This window comes from Anser brachyrhynchus, assembly GCF_964034855.1.
Source record: "Anser brachyrhynchus genome assembly, chromosome: 13".
NCBI classification, from domain to species: Eukaryota; Metazoa; Chordata; class Aves; order Anseriformes; family Anatidae; genus Anser; species Anser brachyrhynchus.
In genome coordinates this window covers 17019310-17035329 of record NC_137708.1, presented here as the reverse complement: position 1 = coordinate 17035329, position 16020 = coordinate 17019310, and the positions used below count along the sequence as shown (strand labels likewise).

General features: G+C 40.3%; 2 protein-coding genes and 1 long non-coding RNA gene across 8 annotated transcripts in view; 1 reads left to right on the top strand and 2 right to left on the bottom strand.

Annotated features, from left to right (window-relative positions):
* Positions 1-5571, bottom strand: part of LOC308177120 (uncharacterized protein) — a 27499-nt gene extending 21928 nt beyond the window's left edge. Inside the window, exons 1-3 of one of the 2 annotated variants that reach the window (XM_080553871.1) lie at positions 5458-5571; positions 4168-4207; positions 1090-1174 (exon numbers count right to left, since the gene is read on the bottom strand). In XM_080553871.1, the coding sequence (XP_080409997.1) occupies positions 1090-1101 (12 nt within the window). In that variant the 5' untranslated portion in view covers positions 1102-1174; positions 4168-4207; positions 5458-5571. Of the gene's footprint in view, positions 1-1089; positions 1175-4167; positions 4208-4631; positions 4999-5457 lie in introns of those variants that run through there. The other variant, XM_080553870.1, reaches the window with a different exon arrangement.
* The window catches only part of LOC308177142, a 17567-nt gene continuing 5761 nt past the window's right edge, over positions 4215-16020 (top strand). The window contains exon 1 of the long non-coding RNA XR_013938919.1: positions 4215-4445. This is a non-coding gene — a long non-coding RNA (uncharacterized lncRNA). The remainder of the gene's footprint in view (positions 4446-16020) is intronic.
* CHIC1 (cysteine rich hydrophobic domain 1) overlaps positions 5594-16020 on the bottom strand; it is a 24834-nt gene continuing 14407 nt past the window's right edge. For 2 of the 5 annotated variants that reach the window (XM_080553902.1, XM_080553904.1), the window contains 3 exons: positions 13006-13062; positions 12722-12781; positions 5594-7674 (listed from right to left, as the gene is read on the bottom strand). In XM_080553902.1, coding sequence (XP_080410028.1) covers positions 7465-7674; positions 12722-12781; positions 13006-13062 — 327 coding nt within the window. In that variant the 3' untranslated portion in view covers positions 5594-7464. Of the gene's footprint in view, positions 7675-7965; positions 11948-12721; positions 12782-13005; positions 13063-16020 lie in introns of those variants that run through there. The other 3 variants (XM_080553903.1, XM_080553905.1, XM_080553901.1) reach the window with 2 other exon arrangements.

The window sequence follows — 16020 nt, the reverse complement described above, 5'->3', positions numbered from 1 at the left end:
TATAAATAGACAGGTGGCCATGAAAAAACTGCTGTCCTTTGAAGAAGCAACCCTCGATGAGAACCAAATTAAGATTTCTCAAGGTGGGACCAGTTTAATCTCAGTTCAAAGAACTGCAACACATCCCACAGCTCCCTTCCCCTACTTTCTTCAGAACAGCTAGCAGTGTCCTGACACACCTCCTTCACTGGTCCATGGTCAAAGCATAAAATTGCAAACAAAGTCATCAAAATATATTCACCAGCCTTCTCCTAAGGACCTTGGACCAAATATTCTCTCACTAAAACCTCTGCAGTAGGAAGCCGCTGACGAGCTCTGCTTGGCTTATTCAGCACACTGAGTTCCTTAACTTTACACAAGATCTATGCAGTTGCTGGTTTGACTCCAGTGCAGCTCCCACTGCAATCAAGAAAATACCCTTACTGCTGGCGCACAAGAGCAACAGAAGTCTTCCAGATACTCAGCAGTGCAGTTTTGTAAGATTCATGAGCTGAATTAACACTTTATCACTACAAAATGGTTATGGGCAAGGTGTTCTCAACACTCTCTCCTTTTCCGTGGCACACAGGGTTGTCAGAACTCTCCACAAGCCCTCTCGACACACCGCAGTGGCAGAAAATGAACCCACCAAAAAGACTGAAGGGAGTGGAGGAACAAGCCTCCTCCTACACGATCAGCAATGAGCCGAGGTCTAAGGAAGAATCAAGTCTAGACCCCCAGCAATCCCAGGACTTTGGGCCTTCTATGCCTGTGTTTTCTCTATTTTACTGACCCCAAAGTCATATTAAATATTGAGCTGGAGGCAACATCATGCTCTGCTTTTCCTTTCAGACTGCAGCATCAGAAGCCTTCCTTTGCAGCTTCAGGGGGCATAAGCAATACTTAGCCCAAGTATTGCTGTGCAATATTGCTTCCCGTATGCAAGAAGCCTGTTGCTGTAGTCACCTGTGAGAATCTACTATCAGGACACTGCAAAAGTACAAATGTCACATGTCAGGCAGCAGCACCAGCATCTTTACACACGTCTTTTTATCCATGAGTATTTACAAGCAGGATAAGTATGTCTACCGTTTGCAGTGGAACACATACATGTTGTGACATCTCTCGGTCTTCATTGCTGACAGGCCGGTTCTCCTGAGGAGCATCTTGCAAAGGATGAGAAGATTCTGCGTGTCTAGTAAATGCAACAGATAAAAAAAAGTAAGTGCACGAGCCTGATCTAGAGGTTTAACTACAAACACTTCTAATACATTTGTCCAAGTGACTTTCATACAATGGCTTTATTCATGTAGTGTGTTTATTCTGCTGGCAGTTAGCTCAAAAACATGACAAAAAATTAATCATCCTTGCTTGGCTTTGCTTTTGTTGGGAAGAGTAAGTTTAGTGCTTCCAAAGAATGCCAGACAGGCAGCAAGCCTGCCTAACCCAACACCACTCAACAGCTAATATACGTGGCAGCTGTAATACCTTTCAGGTTTGGTTCAGCACAATCACAACTGAGAGGAGTAAGACCATAACTAAGTGTCCACAGCATAAACAAAACCTCATCTTGTCCTAAGGCTGCTAATAATTATACGCGTCTAGTAAGGAATAAGGACATTTCCCCAGTAGATATTAGAGAGAAAATGATTTTAGTCTTCCTACAAATCGCTTACATTGCATTTTAACTGCTCATTATTGAAGAAACAATGGACAAGTTTGCACCCAACCTCCTCATTCCTTACAGGTTTGTCCTAATGCAACAACAGCCACTTTCAGATTTGCCCCCAATTAAAGAGTTGGTATCGACGTTAACATTGTTTACCACATTTGCCAAGCAAGAAAGTCAGACTGGCATACACATGCTAGAAAAGAGTACGCTGAATGCTACAAAACTAGAATACGAAGGGTCATTCTCTCATGTCATAAGTAAAACCCAGTAGAACTTCAAAATAATTCTGGCTTTTCAAGAGACTATTCCAATAGCCCAAGCCCAGGAAACTCAGTTCTGCCACCAGTACTTTGTGGGAAAAAAAAAAACACTTTGCTATTAATTTTAAAGCCCATGTTGGATAATAAAGATACACAAGGTTATCTTCAATAAGAAACATGTCACACCTAACAGAATCCAAACACTGGTCAGATTAAAGCCATTTCAGAGGCTGCAGGAAAGGAGACACCAAACAGGTAAGCCAAAGATCACACTAACACAGCTCAGACAGCAGTTATTGGACATAAAAAAGGACGACAACAACAACAAAAACAGACAAAAACAATGTGAGCAGTCACTGAAGCTCCCAAACTGCAAAAGTCCCATGCACAAAGAACTTCAACAATCAAGCCAAGATCAAAGAAGATGGATGAAGGTTCAGCAGCTGACCAAGGAAACACAGGTCCCATTTTTGCCATGTTCCTGAGGTGATAGTTGAAGACATGTTCAGTTATAAAAATTAGCAAAGATGTCTAAGAGAAAAATCAGCCTCCAGAAGTATTTTAAAGATACAGGCTATTGCACAAGGACCAGAAGATGTACCACTGCAGGAAATTTCACAGATGGCTCCAAAAACTTTCGCATTTTGTTTGCCACATCCAAGCAACTTGTAACATTGACCTCAACCCCAGAATTTTGTTAAGAATCCAAGATGACTGAATTAAGGAAGAGTGACAAGCATTACCTTCAGCTTCAAGTCACATGAAGTATCTGTGGGTGTGCATTAAAATTTATGAATCGGAGTTCAAATAAACATTTGCTAAGTAACAGTTGTTCCCTAACCTGCTTGCTTCCCAGGAATGAACAATCTGACAGGGCCACAGCCATCAGCTGCACACAAAGAAGTGCCATAGCTGTTTAATTTCCTTGGGATGCCAACACAAACCCCATGCATCGCTGACGTAACAGCATCCTGCACAGGCTGCTGGTATTCAGAGCATCTTTTAGGCTAAGGACTGTTAACGGGTACTGGGTCCTGTCCTACACTAATTTCTGCTTCATGGGTAGAGACGTGAATGATAGCTGCTAACAGCATAGCAGTTACTTTCTTAAAGCATCCCACATGTCTTAGTTTAGGAAGATTTGCATTGTGCGACATAGGGTAGGGAGAGCGCGCTGGTGTGACCACTAATTCTTTGCTTCCACACGTTTTGCAGTTTTACTGTAGATGTAGTGCTTAGGGTTGCTGGAAACACAGATTGTAAACCCTGTTTTTAAGATAAAATTATATGCAGAAGGAAGGGACAAGGAACAATAGTTTCAAACAAGCTAGCAGCAAATTTCTAAACTAAGGGTTGTTCCTTCTCACAAAGCCCATTTTGATGTTTTTGGTAAACATTTACCACATCTGCCTAAAATTTATTTTTGGACAATTTGGCATATTCTGTAGGCACAGGATTCTTACTCCAGAAGTGGGATAGCATCTGTAACAATCTCAGAAATTCCAGATATGTGATTTACAATGACCTTCAAGGACAGTAAACATGACACTGAACTTGTGAAGGTATTGAGCACACAGAAGCTCAGTGAACATCTACTCTTCTGAAAACCACTTTGTATTTAAAAACAGCAAACAGAGCATCTCTGATGAGAGAAAACTCTGCTGGTGCAGAACACGCTGCCACAACTATAAGAGAGTTATGGTTGAGAAAAGCAGGCAATAAATAGTTCCATACACAGAAAGCAATACTGATTGTTCAGTTATCCCCAGAGCTTTCTTTTTTTTTTCATGGTCTGGTCTTACCCAAACCATGTACTTCATAGACCTCAAATCATTTATTGATTTGATCGTGTCAAGATTTTAACCTAAGGCTCCAGGCTTTTAGCTTTTCCAGGCTAAAGCACATGCCACAGTTTTAGCACCACCAGGCCAGCACAAAGTCCCACCCCCAAGCCACCCTCTTTTTCCTGGGAATTAAACTGGAAAACAGATCCGATTTAAACCTAATTTTGGGGAAAAAAGGGGGAGAAAGAGATAGTTTTAGCTTAAGTCAGTTGACTAACCCAGTTTGTCTTCCAGACGTGTAAACGCTGCGCCAGGCCAAGGCTGGCAGCTGGGGATGACCCAGTGGGATGGGAAAGGGATGCTGCTTCTGGCAACAGCTCTGGTCTAAGGTGTTCATCATGCTACACTGCGCACAACACGATCTTCTATGTAACACGGAGTCTTACAATGAATAAACAGCCTCTGGACTTACCCAGAAATTGGTCCATCTTCTTGCTTGCCAGTGGTGTCGTCTGCAAAAACAACAATAATAATAAAAGGCAAAGTTAGTCAAGTGAAGGGAAGAAGGCTGAGCTTCAGTACAAAACGCGTCACGGCTAACGAAACGCCTAGGAGTGACAGGGTGGTGTAACCCCAAAGTTCTCCCTATGATAAATTTCATCGAGAAGGAAACAAAGCCTGTCTGCACAAGTCCCACAGCGCGGAGAGCTGAATTTGAACTACGCATCTAAAGCCAGGGCACGAGCAAAGGTAAGCATCACACAAGGAACTTCAGTCAGGTCTTTAGGGAGTTTCAAGGCGCCAGGGGAGAAGAAATAAAGGGATTTACGCGGGGAAGCCCGCGGGGAAGCCGCCCGCAGCCCACGGACAGACGGCAGCCCGGGGGTCCCCCTGCTGACGGCCCGGGGGCCATGAGGGTGTCCCGGCGGTACCTACCCCCGTACAGCCAGTGCTCTTCGTCCTCCTCCGCCTCCAGCGGCGCCGCGCCCTGCACCGCGCCGGCCGCCGGCGGCTCCAGCTCGGTGGCCATGGCCGCCGGGGGGCTGAGGGGAGCGGGACGACGACGACAAGGAGGAGGAGGAGGAGGGCGAGCAGCGGCCTCCCCCGGGCCCCGCTACGCTCCCGCCGCGGCCTGAGGGGAGGCCGCGCATCCGCTGCGCCCGGCGCGGGGCGGGGAGGGCCGCGGGCGGCGGGCTATGGCGCCGCCATGGCTCCTGCTGCGGGAGGAGGCCGGCGGGCCCCGGCCCTGGCGCCGCCCGCCCGCCGCCACAAAAGCGGGGCCCGGCGCTGAGGGGAAGGGGAACGGGGGGGACGCATGCGCGGGGCGGGGGGCGCATGCGCTGACAGAACGTGGCGGGCAGCCGCCAGCCCGCCCCCCCCGGCCTCCGCGCCTTAGGCTCGGGCGGCGCGGGGATGGCGCTGAGGGGGAGCGGCTGCCCGCAGGGCGAGGAGGCTGTGGGGGCACATGAGGGTTGCGGTGGGGTCGTGGCGGGTAGATGGGGTGTTCATGAACCGCCCTGGTGGCTGTGAAACATCTCCCTGCGTGGTGGTGAGACTCACGTGCCCCTTCTTTTGGCTTTGCGCCTCACAACCGAGGACACCCCTTTACAGCCTCAAGCCGTAGCTCCCAAAGGGTTGCTCTTCTGCAACCCTGAGCTCTCTGGGAGCTTCTACTTCTGACAGAACCACACACTTCACTTGTAGGCTGCACATCATCTGCCCTCAGAGCTCTTAATTCCACCACAACTGCACAGAAACTTACAGCAATGTGATTTCCAGCGTTAACCGATGCTACCAAAAATGATCATACTTGAATGGTATTCCAAGAATGATAAAGTTGCCTTTATCGTTTCATCAAAATCCAAGAGTGATAAAGTTGCCTTTTCCACACACTGAAAAACAACAAAATATTACATCAAAAGTGTGCCGGTGAAGCATCTCTTCCCCTAGCGGTTTGAGTGAGGCTAACGATCCATTCTTCCTTCTTGCTCCCTGCTTTCTGCTACAGGTGGAAAGAAACCCCACATGTGCGCTCACCACAGCAATAGGGCTGGAAATTAGGCAACAGTTCCACAGGAAAACAGGGAGCCCCAGAGCATGCTGAGAGCAGCCCCCGAGGCCCCTTGGTGATACACAGCCAGTGGTTTCACATCAGCCCATGCTAATGAAAAAACATTCTGGCGGAAAATTGCCACTCATACAGAGCCTGTGCAGTGGCCAACAACTCTTGTTGCCTATTAACAGATTTTAGGGTAATTTTTTCCCTCCCCAGACAGTCCCAAAACAGCATTTGAGCTAAAAAATAAAAAAATACAACCCAATAGAAATTAAATTAGATTTGAAAGGCACTTATTTGTACTTTGATGGAAAGATCAGCTGACTCCTCAGTTTCCAATTTACACCTTTGCTCTTCATAAACTTGCTCAGATTAAGATTTGGAGTGAGACTCTGTGGCTACTGATTTCATGGTCCAATGGCAGTCATTTTAGGGTCAAACTCAATTTGTCTTTGACAAAGGATGAAGCGTTCAGCTATGTAGGAGACCAGCATGGAATTAAGCTCGTGAGCTGCCCTGTTGAAGCGTACCACATCGCTGCAGTCTCTCTGAGCCATGCCCATACGTGATTTGGGTTCTCTCAGTCACTTTATGCACTCAACTTTAGGAATGTTAAAAAGGCTATTGTTTGCAGAAAGCCCTAATAGCCTATATTCTGCAAGTGGAACGGCTTCAAAGCATCTCAAATTGGGCATTCAACATAACCACTGGGCATCCTAATGTATAGTCTACTACTGCCATATCAAATGACGAGTCTGAAGCGACGGGACTAGTGACAAGAGTGTCTGTTGAGAGCTCCTAACTGGAATTGACTGAAGAGAGAAACTCCCAAATTTATCAGACCGGCTATAAATCAGAAATACAATAGAGCCATTAAGAAAACAAATGTGATCCTTTAAGTTTAATGAGTCACATTATTCTCACAGAAGAGGAAACTATTACATTGTTACACCTGGTGCCATTAGCCATGCTATAGACATTAGCCATTATCTGGAACACCAGATCCTTTTTAGTCACCCCTATTGAAGGAAAATTAATTCAAACAGGAATAAATGCAAGCAAATGGAAAGAAAGTGGGATGATCAGAAACAGAGAATTTTGCTTTTGAAAGAAGATTAGCAATTTGTCTAGCAACTGAAGACTAAGAAGATTTATAAAAAAAGCTTAACTAGAAAAATGAACTCAGCTGGAACATTTCAACAGTTTGTAATGAACAATAGTGATAGGAAAGATGCATAACATTCTAAATAAATTGGCATGGACATTATAATAAGCTTCATTACTGAACAGTACTGAAACTACCTTCCAATAGTAGATTCCAATAGTAGAAGTGGGAGCCAAATGCCAAATATTCTTAAGATGGACCTTTGCAGTAGTCTAGGCAAGCACATCTCATAAGTCCTAATTGGATCAACTCCATGGCTCAGCCAAACATTCCTATATTTGGCATAGCAACAAAGGAACATTCTCTAAATTTCTCAAATAATATTCAGTAGCAGTTACATGCCTAAACAGCACATAAACCCAGGTGCTCCTGTATTTGTCCAAAACAGCCGAGGACACCAATTTTCAGCATAAAGTGTTGCACGTGCCTATTTTGGGAATGCAACATTTTCCCCCCAGGGATGAACCAAAGGCTTTAATTTTAAGTCCTGCTTTCACAGCTACAAAGTTAGCCTGTTAACACACACAAAAGGCTGCATTGTCCTACATTCACGATCCTCTCCATAAGCCAGTGATTTGTTTCCTGAACACGCTATCCATCCCCAGGTTAGGCTCCCTTTGCAGTGCTACTACAACAGAATAGGAAAAAGCCTCTGCTCTTCTCAGTTCTCTGAGCTCAGCATCACCACACTGCAGCAGTGTATCACGGATCCTCTGGATATCAATGGAAGGCAGCAGCAAGAGACTCCTGAAAGAAATCTTTACAATAGAGGGTCTGTAAGCCAACTGAACAAGTTATGTGGAAGACTAAATGTCATGATCATTCTACTGTTTTATTTTTGGGAAAGCCTTCATAAGTTTTCCGAGTCTTGTCGTTTAAACCAGCCAAACCATACCGAGTCTCCCAATGCAAGCACTCGATCTGGCCAAGTCAGAAACACCTCATTTAAAGAAAACCCACCAACTGCCATTCGGCTCACACCTGATCAGCATACTCCTACAGGGAGAGACGCAAAAGATTTTGTTTCCATAAACACATTGCACTACTCAGAGGTTTTCATCTTTAAATTTAATTACAGAAAAATGTTTCAAAGTGATTAAGCATGTCTGACTTCCAGCTTCTTTTAATGGCACAAGCCAATGCAGTAAAATGTAGAAATATAGCTCAGAATTTTATTTAAAAAAAAAAGAAAAAAAGTCTCAAGGTGTCAGGTCCTATTAAAAAAGTGGCTGTTCACTTGTAAACAGAATAAAAATGTTAAGAACAATTAAAAAAGTTTCATACAGCTTAAACAAAACCACTTTCCTTAAGCAATACAAGTAATGTTACAACATCGTAAGAACAGCAAGAGCAGAAAACAAGAAAAGGCAGAGGAATCACATAACATTACTTAAAATGATAACTTATTTACAGTGACAATAGCTTAACATTTTTATTGCTCTGAGGGTAGTGTGTTGACAAGTAAATGTAGTAAATTGTCATAGTGGGACACTAATATGCATATATTTACGTTTTTGCATACAGAGTTTTGTACCTATCAAGAATACCATAGGGTCTTTTTTTTTTTTCTAATTTATCAAGAACACACAAGATTTTAGCGAAGATGTTTTCTGTTTTAAAGTTATGCATCTACAACTGAGTCCACGCTTCCTAGACACGTCTGTGCATGTCTTAAAACACATCTTTCCTCCTCCTGTGGTAAAACAACTTCACAGATGCAGGTGGGGAATCATAGGTAAGAACTCTGATTCTTTATCAGTATTCTTTAATACTCCTTACACACAAAAACTTCTTAAATACAAAACCAAGTGCTTCCTACATACAAGCTAGAAAGAAAAGCAAGTGTCAACATGTTGATATGAAAAACTGAACACTGATTAGGTAGACAGTATTTCTGTAATGACTTTTAAAAATTTGCTGCAAACTCGCACTATATACTGTTACCAGTTCCCTTTCTCACTGCACAATATTTTCCCTTTTGTTGAAACAAGTCAAGACACTTTCTTTACCATTTCCATTACACTTTGCTAACATCAATCTCATATTGATGAGTGTTCTTTCTCCAATTAACATTTATCCTCCATACATACGTTTACCAAGTAATGCTGACTTCTTATTGTCAAAAATGAGATTTTCAGTCTTATGAGATATAATTACCTGCTGAATGTTTTTATATTAAAGCAAAGGACAGACTAAGAAAAAAGAGAACCTGTAGGCAGAACAGAAGTGCACAGAGTTCACAGCAGTATTTACAGCTGCCTTCATCTTTAAATGGGCTATTGAACCTGTGTCTTTCAGATGCAAATATAATACTGAGTGCTGTTTTTGCATTTTAATGCAAATTTATCTTATTAAAACATGGAGCTTGTGTTATTTGCTGTTTTGGCTCTCATACCCCTTTTTACTAGTTGCTCTTGGCCACATATTTAAATGTCTATTAAAACACAAAAGGAAAAGACCCTTTCATGGTTTGAAGATTATATAATTAACAGCTCAGGACAAAGTAACGTGTATAGAATTAATGTACTTGAAATGTAAACTTTAAAAATTAATATTATGTGCTTAAGTGGGAAAACTCACAGTATTCTCTCCGCTTGGCACAGCATTTCACTGAAACGAGGCAAATCAGTTTGAGAAATTTTGAACTGAATATGATGAAGTCAGCACAGACTCTAAAGAGGATTTCTGAAGGCTGCTCAGCATTCACCGCTGGCAATTACTAGAACTCTCATTTGGCTTGCCTCTTCTCTCAGTTGGAAAAGAGCATTTTGAAAAATATAGTCACATAAAAGAAAAAATTAAGGACCTGCTGGGATTTCTTGAGTTTCTTACATAAAAAGAAAATTAATAAAGTTCTGGTATAACAGTAAGCAACTTCCATTGTTCCATCAAACTAAGCTCCCTTCATTTACAGAACAAAAACTCATTAGAAAGGGAAATGCATGTAAAATCAGGTATGTTACAATACTGTTTTCTGCCATTAAGTATTTTCTATGCTTCCAGTTAACATTCATCCTAAAAAAATAAAGTGGAGAGAATACTTCGTATGGTTCTGTGATAGAAATCTGAGTTGCAAGGTGCAGCTTGAGTTAAATTCACACAACACAGTAGTTTATTCATTAAATTATATTACAAATGCAATCAAACAGTTTGTTATCGATCTACCAGTCCAATGAAACCTCTGCACTAAGTATACAGATTACAGAGTCTGAAGCATCAGCCTGCAACTGGAAACTACTGCAAGCACTGGAGTCTGATACTCCCTGGCTATACAGTAAGAAGAGCAAGAAATTTGATTTGAAGTAGCAACTTGTATAAAACTGGCCTTTTGTAAACACTGTGTACTAGGAATCTGTCCTACTACAGCTATTAGAATGCGATGGTTTTACAAATACTATATTTTAATACAATATTGCATACTGAAGAGATGCAAATACATTCAGAGGAAATCCTAAATCAGCCTGAAACTAAAAAGAAACCTGGGATGATGTTGCAAGGAATCAAGTTGCTGCGAAGAAATGCCTGGACATTTATGATTTGTCACAACTTGTAGATAAACAGTTGTTTTTCCTCTTATTTCTCATTTCTATCTAGGAAAGGGGTGATATTGCATCAATTTTGCTTTGCTGTTAACAAATGGTCATGCTTAGGCCAGGCATTACAGGAAGTTTTCTTTATGATTACTTCCTTTCCTGAGATCAGACAAACGGAAGAGTCCAAAAATCCTTGTGAAGGCATTTGTGGCTCTTCAGACTGTGCTTGAATGCCATATGCATGAACCCATTCAACTGATCCACTTCCTCCCATCAGCACATTTTGAAACACTACTCTGATTTAGATAAAATTTATTTCCACTAGAAAGGATGCCATATCATTTAAACTTTAAAACACTGAAAAGACTATCACACTACAAAATAAGCCAGTGTCACTTCATCTTCAATTTGGCTGTTCCCAATTTCTTCTCCATGGTAATAACCATCTCCAATTATGAAACACTCTTTTCCCTGCTTTGAAAAAATAAAAAACCCACAAGAATTGATGGATTCCAAGCATTCTGAATTTAAGAACAGGCTTTAGGATATTTTGCTGTTAGCAGCTGCCATCTACCCCATAAATGCAACTTTTTAATAGATAAACAGTATTTAAAGTTCTTATTTCAGATGCTACAAATAACACCTGAAATACTTTCCAAAAAAAAAGTCAGAAATGCTATGCATTTTTCATCCGTTTACTAAACAAAGTGCAACTGAGCCCTACACATCTGATAGTATGTACAAACTCATTATGGCTTCACCATAAAAACAGCACGCGAATGGGTCTATACAATCAGAGGGATGATAAATGTCATGAATAAAACTATGTCAAACTGTTGGCAATAGAATAGTAAGAGCTATATTACATTCTGTAAACCTTGGCATACCACACTTTACATTATGCAAAGAGTCAATATTTACAAATCCATAGTGGGTGAAATAATTAACCCCCTAATGTAAATGATGATTTTGCAAAGTGCAGGACAAAACCAGTGCTGTTAACTGCAAGTCCTATGCAAGCAAGTTATACTAAAATCTTTACTACTAGACGCTTACCTGGACATTTCTACTGAGGATTTATAGGATTGTGGTGTTTAGAATGAAATATAGTATGACACGGCATTAGGATGCATTTTTGAGGACAGCAATATAGAAATTAATAAGGCAGCATGCTCAGAACAAGTTTAAGCAGCACTGATGTTAGATCCCTAGTGGCAACTATATCAGTTATTGTTAATGTTAAAAATTCAGAGTGCAACATAGAAGCCTCTTTCAACATAAAAAATGTGCAAATTTTTCTCAAACAAAAAGTAACATAGCAAGGAAGATATTCTACCGAAGAACAGTTTTTAAATCACAGCAAAGTAGACCATCTTCTTTCCAAAATCATCTACAAGGCACTAAGGGTAGAAAATGACAGGTAACATGAAAGACCAAATGTCGTTCCTCAGTCAGGTCGAAATATGGGATATTTTGGTAAGAATTCTATTAATATTACCTGTTGAAGGAGGGAAAAAGACAAGAACAAAACAGTAATCAACAAGGTCAGACCTTCAACACAACCTTCCATGCAACATTAGCTCGTATATAAAACTAAACTTGTAAGAGAGTATTTTGTAAGGGAATGTTACTCAGTGTAGCAAAGCCGTAATTTCAGTCACTTTGATGTACAGGGCTTACAGATGCTTGACTTTTTGGGAATGGCCATCTCTTTTCTTTAGGCTAGGCAATCTTCGTAGTTGCACAAGAAAGCAGATGAGGGAATAGTACGATCACTAAAATATTTGAAATTCTCCTCTCTTAAACGGACTATCTTGGTTAAGCCTTTATAAAATTAAAGGCCAGCAAAAAAAATAAGAAAACAATGGTCCAGACAAAAATCACACTATTGTAAAAATGCTATATGTCTGCACCCAAATGCTGAATCGAAGTAATCATAAATAGCAATAGAAAAGGTGCTGAATTATGCAATGGTGTGGGAATCACACCAATGTGTGTAGTCCCAGTGGGTCTCCCTTGTTACAAACTACAGACCAAAGTAAGTGTACCTGCAGCACGCAGGTAGAATTGTTATCAAGAGAAAAAGTTAGCAGTGACAATTTCTAGTCTTCATATATGCTAGGGCTAGTCTTTAAAAGTGGCCTTCACAAGCAAATGTCAAACAGCTGCAGATTTTCTGAGAGATCACTCAGGTGAAAGCCTAGTAACTTAAATTTCTCTGTAAAATCAAAGTAACATTGAATACCAAATAAGTAACAGAAATAACACTTACATACTCCATCATATTGCTAGTTTCGCATTTCCTTTTACTCAGCTTCCAGTGCAAACCAAGCTGAGAAAATAATTATTAGAGGATTAACATGTACCACAGCATTATTTTGATAATAATGTAACAAGAATTAGCAATATCAAATTACTGGGATCTGAAACATTTCAGACACTGACAAGATCAGTATAAAGTATGGAATTATAACAAGACAGTAAAATTCCTACACACCAATCATACAAAAAAACTTACTCTAACATGAAGAAAACAAGCACTCTAACTTTTCTTACCTTATGATATAGTCTGTTATTTTCCCATTCTAATAACTTCTGAATTGATCTTCTAGTCTAAAAAGTAAGTCAGAACCGTATTATGAATGGTTCAGTAGCCAGCCTCATCCAGAAGAATCTTACTATTGTATTTCTGGCTTAAGAATCATTTAAAATAATTTTATAGAAGCAGAACCAAGCAAAAAAAATAAATTGTAAATGGAAGTCCTATAACTTCAAGTCCCCATTCCAGAACATCAGATGATCTTCAGAGAAAGAAAAAAAGCAGATTTTTTTTTTCTTGTTAACTTAGCACTACAACTTTCCCAAAACACTTTTAGTTATTAAGAGATCCTTTTGAATGTACTATTCTTGTCCACCATAGCCAACAAAACAGTATCTCCCATCTTCTCTTGGCCAAATACTGCACTCTCTGCAGGTCAATTACCGACAATACAATTTACAGACATGCAGTTTCCAGGTTTTGGTAATGAAATTGCTATCTGAATCCTGAAAAATCTCAACATCACAGAACTCCAGCTCATAACAGAGGCTGTATTTTCCAATTCCTAGACACCAAAGTGCATACAACCTTCACGTTATGCTCTTACTATAAACTTTCTTACACTATGGTCCAATTACAGCCTTGACTCTAATACTAAAACTGGTTTACAGTGAGGCTCATAGCTACAAAGACTGTAAGCTTTCTTCTATACCTCTATTCAGAGCTTCCACAATACTTAAAATAGTCCATAAGATCATGGCAACCACCAACATACGAAGGAGAAACCCTGGATAGAAGATATATCTGCTTCCTCTGTCTGTATCTACGCTAGGGACCTCATTCAAGCAAAGCAACCCACTTCTAGATGTAACAAGGCATTTCACTTACTGTGGGAGAAGGGAATGTTTGGGGAATTTCAATGATTTTTAAGGTCACAGAAAGATCACCGTGACAACCCACTGTAGTTCCTGCATGGTATTCCATTCACTGATAAACCTAACAATGGATGTGAACCACACCACCTCCTTAAAAGAGATACAGAGATACCCATCCAATCCTAAGTAAAGGACTTAATGGTGGAGAATCCACCACCTCTTTGCAAGTTATTCCAGTGATGAAGCTATCCTCAGAGTTAAGTAGTACATGCTGTGTCTTGTTTCAACTGTTTTGAGTTTCCCTTTTTTTTTTTTTTTTTTTTTGCTGAGTGGGTATACATGGACTGGCTGCGATGGAGTTAATTTTCTTCGCAGCAGCCTGTATGGTGCTGAGTTTTAGATCTATGACTAAAACAGTGTTGATAACACACCAGTGTATGTTCTGCTCTTGCTGAACAGTGCTTACAGATCATCGAGGACTTCTCTTTCTCCCTCTGCCTGCCCAGCATGTAAGGGTAGGGGTGGGCAAGAGGTTGGAACAGCTGACCTGAGCTGACCTGTTCCGCACCAGATAACACCATGCTCAGCAATAAAACTGGAATCATCATTGCCAAGAGACTGCCTGAATGGGCATTGGTCTGCTAGTGGGAGGTGAAGAGAGATTTGCCATTGTATCTTTTGGGTTTTCTTCCTTTTTTTTTTTTTCCTCTATTCACTTATTAAATTGTCTTTATCTTGACCCATGATGCTTTTGCTCTTCAGATTCTGTCCCCCATCATGCTGGAGGGGTGAGCGAGTGAGTGGCTGGTGTGTGCTCTGTTACTGATTCAACCACCACAAAAGAAAACCGAGAACCACCTTATACTTTTGATTCTTAGTGATGTAATTTGATCATATATACTTTATGCATATTTATACTCTTGAGAATTATTTTAATGCTACAATATCACATGGGCATTTATTTAGATTTTTTAATAGCACGGGGATATTTAATGTGTTTTCAAAACTACAAATATTCCATCTCTATTTCTCAAGCACACATCTCTACAATGTAGAAAAAGCAGTTTAAATAAGTTAAATTAAGTCCTGTAACCTTTCGGTGATACAGGATTCAGTAATGAGCAGTTTATCAAGTGAAGATATTATGCCTTCAGTGACAAGATTTCATTTTTTGATGCCAAAAAGTGTTTCTTCTTAAGGCCTTGTAAAGTTTTGGTGTCCACTTAAAAAGAAAAACAGTTACCTCCACCAGATCTCACCACTCAGAAGGGTTACAGGACATAAAAGGATCCTACAAAATCCAACCTGAATGTTTTGTATGGGATTTATTACATTTTGCTTATACAGGTATGCTTCACCTCAGCCAGTCAATGCTACTGTTATTTTCTTAAGTGAAAATTGGAAAGTTTGGCAAAACACTTCTGAAAAGCAATGCCCAGTCCTTGTTTTTGCTTTGCATTTGTATCAAAAGCGCTAAGTATTACTTTTTAATAGTTTTACCCAAGATCTTTTCCTATATTTAAATTGACAAGTGTGCAGTTTTGCTTTTTTTTTTTCCTCACAGTGCACCCACATACTATTACAATTCACATTTGTGGACAATAAAGTTTTATGGCTTACAAGTCTTACAAAGTATACAACTACAGAGAATATCATTACACTATCCCTATTTATGTATTTCCAGAACATTTATTGCTGTGATAAAGCTATTCTAAATGTAAACCACAGAAGCAATTAGGATCATGCTTACTTGATACTGACACAGTGCTTTTAAGAAGCATTACTTTGGTGTAATACTTTGGAGCTGTTCTGCTGAAGAAAAAAAAAAAAAGGAAGTCTTTAAACTTCCAGAACGGAAAACAAATTTCTGTTTGTTTCTAATAGAAATAGCACAGTAAAGTAAGTTAAATAAGCCACAGCTCAGAAATGTTATGGTATTTATTACAAATAAAAAAGTTAGTTTGATTGTAAAAACAACTATTTGGGAGAGGGGAGGGAAGAGGAAAATAAGTTTTCACTCCAGTTCATGCAACCTTTGAGGGTCAATGTCTAGTTTTGCACTCAATTCAATTTTTAGAGCTTTAAAAATCATGAAAATTTAGGTTACCATATAGTACACACTGTTCTTTTAAGTAAGATTGAATGCGGTAGTCTAAG